General features: G+C 36.1%; 1 protein-coding gene across 8 annotated transcripts in view; it reads right to left on the bottom strand.

The window, feature by feature from the left end:
• The window catches only part of PCDH11X (protocadherin 11 X-linked), a 727311-nt gene that overhangs the window by 348012 nt on the left and 365901 nt on the right, over positions 1-13398 (bottom strand). For 4 of the 8 annotated variants that reach the window (XM_062183503.1, XM_062183507.1, XM_062183504.1 and 1 more), the window contains exon 4: positions 3194-3223. The exons of the other annotated variants lie outside the window; for them this stretch is intronic. In XM_062183503.1, the coding sequence (XP_062039487.1) occupies positions 3194-3223 (30 nt within the window). The remainder of the gene's footprint in view (positions 1-3193; positions 3224-13398) is intronic. 8 annotated transcript variants of the gene reach the window in all.

The raw sequence follows: 13398 nt of genomic DNA, 5'->3' as shown, positions 1-13398 counted from the left end.
CAGGTGCTTCCTCCCAGTCTCCCATGCGGGTGCAGGGCCCAAGCACTTGCACCATCCTCCACTGCCCTCCTGGGCCACAGCAGAGAGCTGGACTGGAAGAGGAGCAACCGGGACAGAACCGGTGCCCCAACTGGGACTAGAACTCGGAGTGCCGGCGCCGCAGGTGGAGGATTAGCTTAGTGAGCCTCGGCGCTGGCCAATAAGCTAATTTTTAAGATTACTTATTATTCATCCATTTGAAAGACAGCCAGATATATAAAGACAGGCAGTGTCACATGTAAGTTGTGGGAATTTACTAGTTCAGCCATCACTTCAGCCTCCCATGGCTTGCATGAGCATGAATCTGGGGTCAGGAACAGGAGATGAGTATTCCAATGCGGGAAGTGGGCTTCTTAACTAGTGCTTAGGTGCTACAGGTAAAGCCCTGCCCAAGTAGGTTATTTTTATTATGTTTACTTTTATGTAAAAAGCTCACAGGAAAAGAAAATGACCAAATGTTCAAAACTGCCCATTTGTAATCATCTCTTTGTCTTGACCAAAGTTTAGCCAAGACTCTCCTTCTTACAGGCATGCTTCACCCCAAGTCAGAGAAATCACTACAAAAGTGTAGTATGTCCCCATCAGCAGCTTCTCCAGGGACTCAGCTGACCACAGTGAGACCTTTTTCAACTGGACCACACCGAGCTATTGAACATTTCCCTTGCTTGTCCAACTTTCCCTTAAAAGATTCTGCTTATCTCCACTTGGTTCTCCTGATCTATAAAAGAACAGCCTTTTAAATTACGTTTTGAGACCCTAGCAGATTTCAAATCCAATCATCTCCCCATGTCTCTTTTCCCTGTATTTTCTCTGAATGATAAGTCCAGATTTGCTTTTATCTGACAAAAGAAATCATCCTTCTCAGTCGGCATTGTGGTGTAACTGGTAAAGCTGCTGCCTGTGATACTGGCATCCCATATGAGTGCTGCTTAGTGTCCCGGCTGCTCCACTTCCAATCCAGCTCCCTGCTAACGTACCTGGGAAAGCAGTAAATAGCCCAAGTTTTTGGGGCCCTGTACCCATATGGAAGACCTGGAGGGAGTTCCAGCCTTTGGCCTGGCCCAGCTCTGGTTGTTCTGGGCATTTGGGGAGTGAATAAGCTGATGGAATCTCTTTTTCTCTGTAATTTTGCCTTTCCAATAAATAAATAAATGTTAAAAATAGAGAAATCTTTATTTACAAAGAATATAATTTTCCCTTGTTCATTATATTATGATTACATTGATATTTTACAATCTACTATTGAACTGTTAAATGTTATGATTTAAACGTTTTCTGAGTGGGAACACGGGTCCATACCAGGATGCCATCTGCAAAGTCTGAATTTTTTAAAACAAAACACTTCTCTATAGAATCACTAGATAAAATTTACAAAATCTAAATCTAGATAAAATTTACAAATATGTCTTTTCTTCAAAATTCCAACTTTTAAATAACTTATCAGTAGGTCAATTTCCAAATTTGCCTGAACAGTTGAAAATATTAGGACACCGCAAATCTGTGGTATTTCTCTCTCTCAAGGGAAACACTTTCCTTTGAATTAAAGAACTCTTGTCTTCTGGGAGGAGGTGACATTCAAAAATTCAACACCCAGTGGCCATAGTGTTACTCAATATAGTTCAAAGAGACATTTGAAAAGTCTCAGAAGTCTATTGATGTAAAACTCTCTGATGCTGCTATTTTAATTTATCTCTCAAACATTAATGAAATACATTTTAGCATCCCAGTGAAAACACATTTTTAGGTAATTCTTATACTTGATAAAGGCATCCAAGACTAACCAATCATTTTTTTTTGGCATACTCTAGAACTCTGTCAAGTTTCTTTTCAAACATCAAATTTGGTTTCTCAAGCTAGAATAATGTATTCTATCTTAAAAAATATAAACATTATAAATTTTAAAAACAGGAGCTGGTGTGGTGGTATAGTGGGTTAAGACACCACCTGCAACTTCAGCATCCCATATGGGCATGGTTTGAGTCCTAGCTGCTCCACTTCCAATCCAGCTCCCAGCTAATGCGCTTGGGAAAGCAGTGGAAGATGGCCCAAGTCCTTGGGTCCCTGCACCCATGTGGGAACCCAGATGAAGTTCCTAGCCCCTGCAGCCTGGCCCAGTCCTGGCCATTGTGACCATCTGGGGAGTAAATCAGCAGATAGAAGATTCTTTCTCTCTTCCTCTTCCTCTTCCTCTTCCTCTTTCTCTCTCTCTCTCTCTCTCTCTCTCTCTCTCTCTCTCTCTCTCTCTCTCCCCTTCTCCCTCTCTCTGTAACTATCTGCCTTTCAAGTAAAAAAAAAAAAAAAGGAATATGCACATTTAACTTGGTAACACTAATGGGGATATTCTGGTACCTACCATAGATCATGTTTAAAGCTCACCTAATTTAATTTCCAAAATACCTTCTATCAGAAATTTAAATGAAATTCATTTCTTTCAACCTTAAAAATGGTAAGGTCAACAAGGCATAAATGCTAGGAAAGAACAAGTGAAAAGCCTTAATTTTCATGGCAGTTTAGTGTAACTAATGAGATAATTAGAATTTACCAATATGTGTGAAATAGTTTATTCTTTTTTCTAGAATATTCTTCAGATATATTTGAACAGAATTTAAACTTTTCATATCGAAAGATAAAATTTTAAAATCATTTATCTAGGACCATTATTTTGGTAATTAAACATGTTTAATTTAGTCATAGTATTCTTTCCTGTGACCCTATGACTTCATACACGGTCACTAACTTTTTTCTGTCAGTGTTAAAAAGTGAATTGACACCAAAATTGGTCTTTCTTATTGCTAAATTGATCATAAAATAACTATTGCCAGAACATTCATAAAGTGATGCTGTCAACAGTATGTTGTTTTGGCACAGCAGGAAAAGAAAGTATTGGTGAAAAATAAAATAAGACTTGAAAATTTCTTCCAGGACTTTGTAAGTGATACAAAATGTAGAGACAGCTCAGCTTGGGTCTCTTTTAAGGCAGAACCATAACATATGTCATCTTAAATACTTACAGTTTCAACTCCATGTATTAACTACCATAGCTTCAGGAATTTTAGCCAAAAAAAAAAAAAAAAAGGAAAAAAAAAAAGAAAAAAGAAAAACAAAAAACAGAACATATTTTGAAATCAATTTTCTTTGGAATTTATAATCTTACCTTTCCTGCCTTTTTCCCCTCGGATTTCCGCTGATTTAGGTTAAAATGGTGGCAAGGGAAGCAAAGGAAAACAAAACAAAAACAAAAACAAAAACAAAAATCAGCTCCAATTTGGTTACTGTAAGTACATCTTTTTAAAAAAAGCATGTCAATATTCCAAATCAGTAATATACAGTCTGTTGTTCTGCTGTTTGTGCTTCTTTCATCTGCTGCATTCCTCAGCAGTTTCAGTAAAGGGAAATAATCACCCTGTAAATCTCATGCAGCGATGTGAAGAGCCATGTTAAAAACTGGGTTATAGACTTAGTCTATATATGCATCAACCAAGAAAAGGCACCCTTCCAATTAGATGTTTTCTTGCATTATCACTTATTTTCTATCCATTTTTAAATGATTGGGCTTTTATTTCAAGCATGATCACATTTTTAATTAAAGTGAGAAGAATTAGTCTGCCTGGAAATGCATGCATTGGGAGAAACATAAGAAATATCAACATAGCACACTATCTTTAAGTGTTAAATCAATAATTTTGGTGATCCTTAAGGGCATGTTAACACTAACTAAATCCTTTTTAAAACTATAACAATGAAGTCATTTTGTTCATTGTATTTAAGCCTCCTTGTTTTATCCAACCACCCTTGGGAGACAGGTTATTTTACTTTTTAGGATTCCAGAAATATTTACACCATTTGCCCTTTTCCCTTTTCTTTTTAGAGAATGAAAATATCATAAAAGTGAACCAAATGTCTACATTTCTAGTTAATGATGCTCCCAAATGTCCTTTCTCTTCAATTTTTTCTCAGTGTCTTGTCTTTTCTAAAGTTATATGGAAGTTCCTTAGAGAGTCTTTTTGAGTAAAAAGATTTACAGAAAATCAGGGTGAGAGATTAGGTTCATACTGAAACAAGGGTAAGTACAAAAAGAAATTATAGTCACTATACTAAGAGTATGAATACTCTATTTTTTATTCATTGATTTATTCCAAGAGGGTGAGTTTTTCCTGTTACTTTAATATATCTTAGGTTTCCAAAATTAGAATTGAGAAAAGTGTCCACACATAAGCACAATTCTATTACCCATGAAAATAAAGGTGTACTTTTTTTGTCCTGCCACCTTGAGTATTGATTTTTAGACTACAATATTCAAATTGTCCCTCCACTGCAGCAAATTCAACCATCAATGACTCAATGGCAGAATTCAATTTGTCTGTGAAGGTATAGCCTGAGGATAATGCCTTGAGTAATCTCTTCCAAGTACATGTTCTTGGATTTTAATGTCTTCAACAAATCATTATTTATATCTCTCTTTATTATGAATGACCATACTTAAATAATAGATTAAATTTTTAAGTTTACCAAAAGAGATAATCTCAGAGACTAAAAAAATCTTAAAACTTAAATAGCATCTAAGAATACAACATTAAAAAATACAATTCTCTATTTTGTAGAATCACAATAGATCTTTTTATGTTTGTTCCATTAGAAATGACTTTCAAGAATACAGTAGATTTTAGTTAGATGTTTTACCATTTATTAGTGAGCAATACAAAAGTGTTAAACCTAACAAAAGATATAAAAATGTTAATCATATCTATCTTGGTTAATTATTTAGAGAACTATTAAAAGATTGATGACTTAACCATTTTATAAGGCTGGTGAACATTTTGAGACAACTCTACAATATGTGTTTATACCTCCAAATTATATATTTTCATTGAGAACATTGCCTATGCAGTGCTACTTTGGACTTGAGAATTTATATTGAGGAAAGCTTAAAATAGATAATGTGGGAAATAGTAAAATCATTCTCTTTGCCTTTATCCACACCACACAAACATGACACAATCTGTCACCATTAGTAGGTTGCAATCGGCTGACTACTGTGCAAAAACAAATTGATATCAGATTTGATGACAGAAAAACAAATCAATGCTTAAAGAAGAGAAAAGCATCCTTAAAATTTCTATTTTAATAGAAACACTAATTTTTATTCCCCTTTAAAGATTGGCCACCAAATGACCCATATTAACTGAACAAAATCATTGTCCAAACTACACACACACACACACACTGATGACAGGGAGAAAAGCTAACCAGTTTGAATGTCTATTGCCTCAATTTTTTCCATAATATGCATTATTCATGTAGTCTCACATGTTCTTATCAAATTCCTATAGTGAGCAAATACTCTTAACACTGATAGATGAACACTTCTTTTACCATACCCAAATTTGCAGGTTCATAATACTAACTGAATATAACTGATGAAAAAGAGCTGCAAAATATAATGTGTAAAAGGAGTAACAACATTTTCTAACAATGAGAGTATGATCTAACCAGAGGAACACTCTAAATTTTTTAGTTAGTTCTCTTCTAAGTCTCATAGTACTTGTATTAAGCAGTACAGTAGAAAACGATGTCAAGTCACCACAGTGAAGAGTTATTCAAGTATTCGTTGAGGTTGTAGCTCTTTCCATTCAGTTGAATGAAACCAGATCAAACGATTTTTGTATTCCTCTGTATCTTGTACTTTTGTGATTGGTGGGAATCAGATGCATTAGCTTTGCCTGTTTGGGACCTGTGCATTTAGACCTCAAGCACAAAGGATGACATCAATAGATGAAGAGATCTGTAACCCCAAGGAGTGCTACTTTTGTGCAGTTTCTCTGCACATACCAACTCTTTTTTTCCATCTCTAGGTCTACAACTTCTCTTTTCCTTTTTCTATCTATATAAAGTACAGATGTTATTTTTCCTTAAGGCTTAAAGTAGGGCATTGCTGTTCATTGCTGCTGCTGCTTACAGAGTAGCTGCTCTCTAGAACACAAGTTATAGGAAGTTTGGACCACTAAGGTTAGTCATAAAGTGAGTAAGACTAGAAGTAGAAGTCAAGGAAGGCATATCACTGCATACAGGTGCCAGAAAGAAGAAGAAATCTACTGCAGTACAAGAATATTAGAACTTATCCTACATCACTACCTTGTATGCTGATTATGAACTAAATAGAAATCAATATGTACCAAAGACAATGCATGTGATGAGCACAGATTTACTTTTTAAAAAATACCAACAATCTCTTTACAATAAGCACCAATTATTACTGAATATCTGTCTGCTGGATCAGGTGAAATATGAACTCGAAATGTCTGGTAATGGTCTAGGTTTAACCATAAACTCATCAGAATTATGCTGGCAATGTTGTGTAGGACCGGCAATGTTAGGATATCTCTTCTAAATGTCATGGTCAAAATGAAAAGATTTACTAATGTGAACACATAGTGTAATCAAGAGTGTAGAATTTAGGCCGGCGCCGCGGCTCAATAGGCTAATCCTCCGCCTAGCGGCGCCGGCACACCGGGTTCTAGTCCCGGTCGGGGCACCGATCCTGTCCCGGTTGCCCCTCTTCCAGGCCAGCTCTCTGCTGTGGCCAGGGAGTGCAGTGGAGGATGGCCCAAGCCCTTGGGCCCTGCACCCCATGGGAGACCAGGATAAGCACCTGGCTCCTGCCATCGGATCAGCGCGGTGCGCCGGCCGCAGCGCGCTACCGCGGCGGCCATTGGAGGGTGAACCAACGGCAAAAGGAAGACCTTTCTCTCTGTCTCTGTCTCTCTGTCCACTCTGCCTGTCAAAAAAAAAAAAAGATTTATAAAAAAAAAAGAGTGTAGAATTTAGGCAATGGAGCTGGGGCACATTAACATGGGCAGAAAATATGAGACCTTTTAGTTGCTTAAACTTATTTTTTGAGGATGTTCCAGGAAAGCTTATCCTGCAACATTGTGCTCAACGGGGGCCATACCGTCACAAACAAGACAAGCCTGAATCTGGTTTTTGAATGTACAATGTATGAAGATGTATGTTAGTCGAGGAGGAGAGGGCTCTCCTGCTCCCCGTTTCTAGCATCCTGGATGCTTTGCTAACCCTTGCTATAAAAGCACTGACAAACTCTTTCTCAGGGAGGCAGTTTCTTTAGGGAACTATAGCTTCACACTGTCTCCTCTATTTGTCACAAATAAGTAAAGCTTTCCTCTTAGCAACTCACACTTGAGGCTAATTATTATTTGATGACATACAAGCAAAGAGACCCTTTGTGTCCCCTACTAGTAGATCCTCAATGAATGCTTATCTATTGATGCAAGAAACTGTGAAGAATGCTTCTTATCTTTGTGTGTGTGTGTGTGTGTGTGTGTGAGAGTGTTTATAATATAAGAGACTAGAAGCCTGTTGAATCAGGTTTCTAATATTGCCCCATGTGGAATACCTTCTCCAATCTGTACATAGTTACTATAATAGTGGAAATTAATCACAATTTTAAGCATAGTTCATATTTACTGGATGTCAATCTACACAACTACCATGACCTAGTTTATTTTTTGGTAGAATGATACATGTGACATTATATTTCATCACTCTATTCATTTGTCAACTTAGATTGGTGGTCCCTTCAAAGAAAAGGCACTGATAAATCTAATAATAATAACAATAAGCCTTAATTTCTTCCTCAACATGTTTGCTTATTGTCTTTTACCTTTCTAAAATGCAAATCACCACTTCAAAAGAACAAGTTTATCAGAATGCATCTAGAAATTTTAATTATCTTAATCTGTTTCCCTAAATTTGAGAGATATATAAAAATGTGTAGATAGTGTCATGGATTTCACACTTTTTCACATCCACATAAATAGATTTTTATTCCAATTTCCACAAAGTTCTTCAAGTGCCCTTGTATGGTAGTAAAGAAAATGTGACATTTGAAATCAGAAGATTCAAGTTGTAATGCTAGTTTTATAATTAACTATATGTCATTATTCAAGCAAACTCTAGAAGACTATATATCTCCTCCCTGAACTAAAGCCAGTACATTAACTACATTTATTGATGATAATGGTGGTAATAATGACCGCAACATTTACAAGAGCATTAATACCACAACCATCAGTTTCATCATCTTTCATTTATTATGAGGCATTTTAGTAAATTCTTTATAAGTATCAACTCATTTAATTCTTATAGTGACTCTCTGATGTGCACAATTCATCATTCTATTTTGCAGATGAGGAAAAATGTGGATCAAAAAGGATAAGAATATTACTTATTTGTTCTACGTGTAAGACACATAGGAACAGTTTAAAAATAGGTTTACTGGCTTTTACAGTTCACATTCTACAATGTGAACTCCATGGAAGCAGGGTTTTCTTTTCTAATTTTAGAATTTGTAATACTGCTATAAGGGGTGTTCAATATGTTCATGGAAAATGTGCAATATTATTTAATTCCATTATTCCACAAACTTTGAAGAAACTGTGTGTCCTCGATGCCTAAAAATGTGCCTGGCACAAGGTGGGTCAGCAATAAATATTTACAGACTGAATTAAAAATAAGATATACTCTATTTTTAACTGTATGATGATAGAAAATGAGAGCCAATGTTTATTAATTAATTATGAATCTTAGTTATAAGCATAAGTTCTGGACTCATATTATCTCGGTTCAACCCCTGGATCTAAAACTTATTACCTGTATTATCCCAGGTACTTATTCTTATCCTTTTTCTTAGTTTTTTCACTTGTAGAATGGAGAAGTATGAGTTCCTACTTCAGGGTATTTGTAAGGAGAGTTAAATGAGTAAACTAAGTACTTTAAACAGTAGCTATCATTTTTAAGAGTCATATATGTGCCACCTATCATTAAGAGTAATTCATTTTAACACCTTTATTGATATATAATCATATTATTATTATTATTATTTTTGACAGAGTTAGCGAGAGAGAGAGAGAGACAGATAGAGAGACAGAGAGAAAGGTCTTCCTTCCGTTGGTTCACCCTCAAATAGTCACTACGGCCGGCACACTGTGGCGATCCAAACCCAGGAGCCAGGTGCTTCCTCCTGGTCTCCCACGCAGGTGCAGGGCCCAAGCACTTGGGCCATCCTTCACTGCCTCCCCCAGCCACAGCAGAGAGCTGGACTGGAAGAGGAGCAACCGGGACAGAATCCGGCGCCCCAACCAGGACTAGAACTCGGGGTGCTGGCACCGCAGGCAGATGATTAGCCAAGTGAGCCACGGCGCCGGCCTCATATTAGTATTATTAATATCACCATGATTATTACCTTGTTTATAATAATATAATCATATATTATTGGTCATAATAAATTCACCCATGTAATGTGTCAGTTCAATATTTATGAAGTATATCCACTTATATCTTTAAGTATCACAATTTTAAAACACCCTCACTACCTCAAAAAGGAACCTCATGAAATAGATGTTTGTCTTAATTTTGACATTACACAATATATACATATATTGATATCACATGGTACCCCATGATATGTGTAATTTTTATGTCACTAAAAATAAAAAACTAGAAAGGACACTTCACATCACCCCTTTCCCTCCCATTTCTCAAAGCTTTAAACAACCACTAACCTAACTTCTGTCTCTATATAATTTCCCAATTCTGTACATACACATGAAATAATATAATATGTAGTCTTGACTGGATTCTCTTTCTTAGTGCAATGATTTCAAATTTTATTCATGTCGTAATATGTTTCAGTAATTCATTTCTTTCCTATTGTCAAATAAATATTCTGTTGTAAGTATTTGTATGTATGTATGGTCTGTTGTATGTATGTAAATATTTGTTTAAAGACTAATAGATATTTAGATTAATTATGCATTTTGGCTACTATGAATAGTTCTACTAAAATTTCTGTGTTTTAATTTCTTCAAGTTTCATATGTTTTAATTTCTCTTTGGTATATATCTTGGAGAGGAATTGTTGAGTCATAGAATATCTCTATGTTAAATTGTTTAAGGAAGTGCTCCACTGTTTTTCTAACCAGCCGCACTATATAACATTCTCTCCAGTAGTGTTTGAGAGTTCAAATTTCTCCTAATCCTCAATAACTTAGAATTTTTCTAATTAGACAGTATTCTTGTCCAAATATTTTTATACAGTGTATACTGGTATACAAAATGATTTTAATCATATTAATAAAGTTACGTAGCTTGACTCTTCTATCTGAGCTTTATGCCATTTTCCATGATACTAAGATACCAGTCAAAAAACTGCAAACTCATCCTTTTAGAGAATTGAAGTTATCCATTTCCTTATATGCATTTGCTCATTCTTTGAAATGTATATTTTAATAAGAAATTTCCTATGTTAATTTGAATGAGACTTTTTAAAATGTTATCGTTATTATTTATTATATTCCAAAATATCATATATCACTGTTAAAGTCTGAAAGAAAATACAGTTGGAAGAAGAGATAGACTTTCGAGGGACAATGATATTGCAGTCGCTTTATAACAAAGTCATTGAGATTACTAGATTGCATCTAGTTTGAATTGATTCTTTTTGTGTATGTATCTTGCATCTTGGAATTGGAACATGTGGGGATTATATAAAGTATCAGAATAGAGTCAAATGGAGAGGAAAAAAGCAATGCTTTTCTCAAGATGGGTGCTAGATCCAACCTAACAAAGTTACAGGATTACATATGAACAGAGTACTATGGAGGATACCAAATTTCCAGCTTTCCAGGAGCCACAGTTGAGGAAGAGTACAATTGAACCTTTTTCTCTCATTATGCTTTTGGCTTATTCAAAATCCCACTCTTGCCCTGAAACACTCTTATACTATGACAGTAACAAAAGTACTGTGACAGACACATTTGCTTTATGAAAATACTATTGTCAGTCAAAGCAAAGCTGCATCTTTAATTGTTTGAATTCTGCATAAAGATACCTTGGTTTGTTTGCTGCTAAAGACATATGCAACTGTCTCCAATATCATTTTAAATTACAGATCATCTTAAACATGTCATCCTTGTGAAATGTGAAAATCTGGCTGAGGATATTGCATTGTTTCTATTATAGCTTGTAGATGTTTGCAAAATAACATCAAAGCAATAAAGTGATTATAAGAATAAACACCAAAATGCAAATGATTTTTTTTTCTTATTTGGTAGAGGGATGTATTTTTCAAAATGCAACAACAACTGAATTGCTTAATTCTGTAAATATCTCGTTTTCATACTAAATGAAGGCATAGAAAACTATTTATAATAAGACATAAAAATTTAAAAGTCAGCTATCAGAGTGGGCAGTTGGCCCAGCACTTAAGCAGCTGGGTTTGATTCCTAGCTATGGCTCCCATTTCCAGCTTCCTGCTGGTGTAAACCCTGCTAAACAGACATGATGTCTCAAGTAATTGCGTTATTGCCACCCACATGGGAGACCTGAATTGCATTCCACACTACAGGCTTAATCTGGCTATCGTCAATCATCATAGACGTTTGAGGTGTGAGCAAGCAGAGGGGAGTTCTCTCTCCCCCCATGTCTCTCTCTGTGTCTCTCTTTTTATCTCAGTCTCTCATAAGTGTAGATATATTTTTAAAAGGCCATTATCAAACTCTGGGATAGACAAAAAGGTATTTAGACAGTGTTACTAGTTCATTAGTATGGGTCTTAAATGAAACTTAAATTATCCCACAGTCTAATTTTTTTTTTTGACAGGCAGAGTTAGTGAGAGAGACAGAGAAAAGTCGTCCTTCCTTTGGTTCACCCCCCAAATGGCCGCTATGGCCGGCGCGCTGTGCCGATCCAAAGCCAGCAGCCAGCTGCTTCTTCCTGGTCTCCCATGTGGGTGCAGGGCCCAAGCACTTGGGCCATCCTCCACTGCTTTCCCGGGCCACAGCAGAGAGCTGGACTGGAAGAGGAGCAACCAGGACAGAATCCGGCACCCCAAACGGGACTAGAACCTGGGGTACCGGCGCCACAGGTGGAGGATTAGCCTAGTGAGCCATGGCGCCGGCCAGTTAGTCTAAATATTAATTAAATATTTAATGATTTGATAATGACTTGAACATACATTATAGTTGTATGTGTTTTCATTTATCCATAAATTTTTAGTTTCAATGTAATATCCCTTAGTTAATAACATGCTAAGAAGTTACTATAATTGTCTGATACTGGTTGCTATTTTTTGCTTATGTCCTAGATGGGAAAAAATAGTATGTTCTAGTGTTAACAAATAGTTTCTCTGCATTCCTAGCTGGCTCTGAGATAGTTTTCCTATTTCATATCCTCTAGTAATCCTGGGTTAAACTGCAATTCCAATGCATTCCCTATGGACTTTTCAACTTTATTTTAAATCACTGAAGGAAATAAAGCTCAGCATGAAGCTGCTCATTTTTTTATAATTGAATTTCTTATTAGTTTATAAGTTTCATTAAGCCTGTCTCAACACTATCAATTCCAGTGATACATAATGGCTGTATTGAGTAAAAGAGTGTCCTCCCCAAATTTACGTGTACTCCTACCTTAAAGTGCAACTTTATTTGGAGATTGAATTTTGGCAGATATAATTAGGTAATGATATAGATTTGAAATGATCCTGTATATATAGGGGAGCCCCAAATCCAATGACTATTATTCTTATAAAAAGAGACAAATGGACAGAGAGAGAGGACCATGTGAAGATGGAGTCAGGGAATGGAGTGAAGCAACTACAAACCAAGAATGCCAAGGACTGGAAAACACAAGGAAGAATTCCAGCCTGAAGCTTTCTGAAGGTGCATGGCCCTGAGGACACCCCGACTTCATACTTCTAGACTACAGAGCCATGAGAGAAAATTTTGTTTTAAGCCACCAAATTTTATAGTAATTTGTTACAGCAGTCCTAGGAACTGATAGAAGTTAGAAGATGGCCTGAGGGATTGGGCCCCTGTACCCATGTGGGAAACCTGGCTTCAGCCTGATCCAGCTGTTGTGGCCATTCAGGGAGTGAACCAGAGGATGGAAGACCTCTCTCTTTGTCCTTCCCTCTCTCTCTCTCTGTAACTCTGCCTTTTAAATAAATAACATAAATCTTAATAATTACAATTAAATTTATATTAGTTATTAGAATTTTATTATGATCTGTACATATGCAAGTTTCATAGCCAGCTCCACTACATGGAGCCCTGAGTATTAATCAATTCATTTGCTATAATACATGCAAACTATCAACTTGTACAATTGACAAATTTTCAATCATTTCAGATATCTACCCAGTTTTGGATGCATCATATGCAAAGAGTATCCTGTGTGTTGAGAAAAGGCCAAGAATTGACAACCTAATTCCACTAGTGTGGCAAAACCAGTAAATCTACAGCTTGGAATGAATTTTTATCTCCTGTGCCATTTCTAACTTATTCAT

The sequence above is a fragment of the Lepus europaeus genome, chromosome X (assembly GCF_033115175.1).
Source record: "Lepus europaeus isolate LE1 chromosome X, mLepTim1.pri, whole genome shotgun sequence".
In the NCBI taxonomy this organism is placed as follows: Eukaryota; Metazoa; Chordata; class Mammalia; order Lagomorpha; family Leporidae; genus Lepus; species Lepus europaeus.
Note: the sequence above shows the minus strand (reverse complement) of the source record. Positions and strands in the feature narration are given on the sequence as shown.